Below are 3086 nucleotides of genomic sequence, written 5' to 3'. Positions count from 1 at the left end.
CTCTCCAGCATCTCATCCCCCAGTCTCTTTGTACAACCAGGGTTGACGTGTCCCAGGTGTAAAATGGCACCCCAGAATATCTGACAGCATTGGTGCTCATTTGGGTTCATCCCACCTTTCGTACATGGTGTTCACACTCACATCTCATCTGTACAATGCACACGTGGACTTCTGACCTACTCATTCAGGGTCTTTCCAAGGAGGGACAAAGAACCTCTCTGAATTGCGGCGAGAGGTCTGGGCTGGAAATGAAGGTTGTGAGGGATTAGTCCATGATGATTGGGGTAGATTGCATGGGGTGTCAGACAACCACAAGCACAGCCCAGCCCCTGCTCTGCTGGTCCTGCAGGTCTCTGGCAGGAGGCCTGGCTGTGAGAGGTCACTGCTGTGTGCCAGCCCTGCACACACACACTGTTCAGCTGTACAATGATGTTTCATCTGTGGGCCACTTTCTTGGCCATGTACCTGGGAGTAGCTTTGAAGAAGACATAAAACTTGAGGCCCTGCCCTTAGGAGATACCTTTCTATCTGGAAAGGCTGTTCTGAGTCCAGCTCTGTCACAGCAGTGACCATTGCCTGTCCCTGCCTGCGTTCACAGCACTGACACACAGCAGGACGGGGACCAAGCTGCCAGAGCACTCAGACCTTGCACCAACACAAGGGATGAGAAGGAGAGTGTGGGAGTGGAACCAGAACAGCTCTGAAAGGCCAAGCTCTGGTGCTCCCTGGCAGGGTTGCCAGGCTGAACTCTTTTCCCCTTTTCCCATGCACAGGAACTGTCCACGCAGCTCCAAACAGGCCTTGCAGGAAGAATATCAGTGATAAAAAATGGCAGCAGAGCCCTTTATTTTCTTTAAATACGCAGAGAACATGAGTCCATATTTATACAGCCAGTGTGTCTGAAAAAAAACAGACAATGAATTAGAAAGGGGATGACAAAAATAACATGATTTATTAAAAAAATAAACATCACCAACACACAAACACACAAAAGTGTAGGCCTCTAATGAGCTACATTAAAACTGTTATCTGTTAAAGAGCAGATGACAGACACTTTATTAGTTTTTACATGAATCCGTTAGTTTATTAAGGGCAACCTTGAGCTCCTGGTTCCTCATGCTGTAGATGAGGGGGTTCACTGCTGGAGGCACCACTGAGTGCAGAACAGACACCACCAGATCCAGGGATGGGGAGGAGATGGAGGGGGTCTTCAGGTAGGCAAATGAAGCAGTGCTGATGAACAGAGAGACCACAGACAGGTGAGGGAGGCAGGTGGAAAAGGCTTTGTGCCGTCCCTGCTCAGAGGGGATCCTCAGCACGGCCCTGAAGATCTGCACATAGGACACCACAATGAAAATGAAACACATAAAAGTTAAAGATCCACTAAACTCAAGAAGCCCAATTTCCCTGAGGTAGGAGTGTGAGCAGGAGAGCTTGAGGATCTGGGGGATTTCACAGAAGAAGTGGCCCAGGCCATTGCCCTTGCACAGTGGCAGTGAAAATGTATTGGCCGTGTGCAGCAGAGCACTGAGAAACCCAGTGGCCCAGGCAGCTGCTGCCATGTGGACACAAGCTCTGCTGCCCAGGAGGGTCCTGTAGTGCAGGGGTTTGCAGATGGCAACGTAGCGGTCGTAGGAAATGACAGTGAGAAGATACAACTCTGCTGAAATGAAAAAGACAAAGCAAAACATTTGGGCAGCACATCCCATGTAAGAAATGGCCCTGGTGTCCCAGAGGGAATTGGCCATGGACTTGGGGAGAGTGGTGGAGATGCAGACCAGGTCGAGGAGGGAGAGGTTGAGGAGGAAGAAGAACATGGGGGTGTGGAGGTGCTGGTCCCAGGCTATGGTGATGATGATGAGGCCGTTGCCCAGGAGGGCAGCCAGGTAGATGCCCAGGAAGAGCCAGAAGTGCAAGAGCTGCAGCTCCCGTGTGTCTGTGAACGCCAGGAGGAGGAACTGGGTGATGGAGCTGCTATTGGACATTTGCTGCCTGTGGGCATGAGGACCTGTGCAAGGAGGAAAAGACAGTGACGAGTTAGAGGAGACTTCTCCGTGGAAAATCAACATGCTATTTCTCACGGTAAACCCTCTCCCTGATGGAGGTATGTTTCAGCTCATTCTCTCTTTCTACCAGCTGAGAAAAACAGTTCATCAAAGTTTAAAATGCAGTTGAGCATGCAGTTTCCAATGACACAGATCTAAGGTAAAATTCACTGAATTGGTGGCAGAACAAAAACTGACTCACACTCCCACCCCAACCCCAGAGAGCAAGAGCTCCAGGAATAGGTGGAGAAACAGGGAAGAACATTGCAGTGCTACCAGAAAATAAAGCAAGGACAGAAAGGCAGACGGGCATGCTGTGGAACCTTCTCCTTACCCGGCTGTGGTGCTGCCACTCATGAAATGACACTGTAGAGCAAGTGCCTTTAGCACCTTTTTTGTGTACCACGTTCCAGGAACCCTTCCCCTGGAGGTCCAGCTGCTGAGGTGGAGATTCGTGACCTGGACCCCATGGCTTTGGGGCAGAGGCTCTGCTGGGGAGGACAGGAGACCAGGGGTTGCACTGGGAAATGTGTCTGCACTGCAGGGGGTGTGAGAGAGGTTCCTAAATCCTGTCCCCAGCATTTCTGGTAGCAGTTAACTCTTCCTGCCCATGTCTGTGCTGCCTGCAGCTGTGTCTCTGTCCCTGGGTCTGCTCCCTGTCAGTGTCACAGACCCCGTCCCACCCGCTGTGTGCTCAGCTCTGTCCTGCTCACACCTCCTGGCACTGCCCAGGGGCAGCTCTGTGTGTGCAGGGGCTCAGGAGCAGCTCAGACAAGTCCTAATGAGAACTGGGGTCTCAGTGTCTTCTCCAAGGAGAGAAATAAATCCCCATCTCCCACTGCACACCCAGATAACCAAGAGTGGAAAACTGAAAGCAGAGACTCCTTCCCTTGCAGCTGTTGCTGTCTTGATGTCGTTGTTCCCAAGGACCCTCTGCCATGTCTGTAGGGTTGATCTGGAGCTCTGAGCAGCCCTGACCCACACAGCACCCTTCAACCCCACAAGCTCCCTGCCTGCCCTGCCGGGGGTCGCTCCTTCCAC

General features: G+C 51.8%; 1 protein-coding gene across 1 annotated transcript; it reads right to left on the bottom strand.

Moving 5' to 3' along the window:
• Positions 1–1058: 1058 nt before the first annotated feature.
• On the bottom strand, positions 1059–1985 carry LOC139826911 (olfactory receptor 14J1-like). Its single transcript, XM_071803290.1, has one exon. The coding sequence runs from the start codon at positions 1983–1985 to the stop codon at positions 1059–1061; it is 927 nt and encodes a 308-aa protein (XP_071659391.1).
• Positions 1986–3086: the final 1101 nt, after the last annotated feature.

This window comes from Patagioenas fasciata, unplaced genomic scaffold (genome assembly GCF_037038585.1).
Source record: "Patagioenas fasciata isolate bPatFas1 unplaced genomic scaffold, bPatFas1.hap1 Unplaced_9, whole genome shotgun sequence".
In the NCBI taxonomy this organism is placed as follows: domain Eukaryota; kingdom Metazoa; phylum Chordata; class Aves; order Columbiformes; family Columbidae; genus Patagioenas; species Patagioenas fasciata.
This window is presented reverse-complemented; position numbering and strand designations above follow the sequence as displayed.

What these genes read in the sequence shown, in the direction of transcription:
- LOC139826911 (XM_071803290.1), bottom strand. Translation starts at nt 1,985, where the DNA reads ATGTCCAATAGCAGCTCCATCACCCAGTTCCTCCTCCTGGCGTTCACA.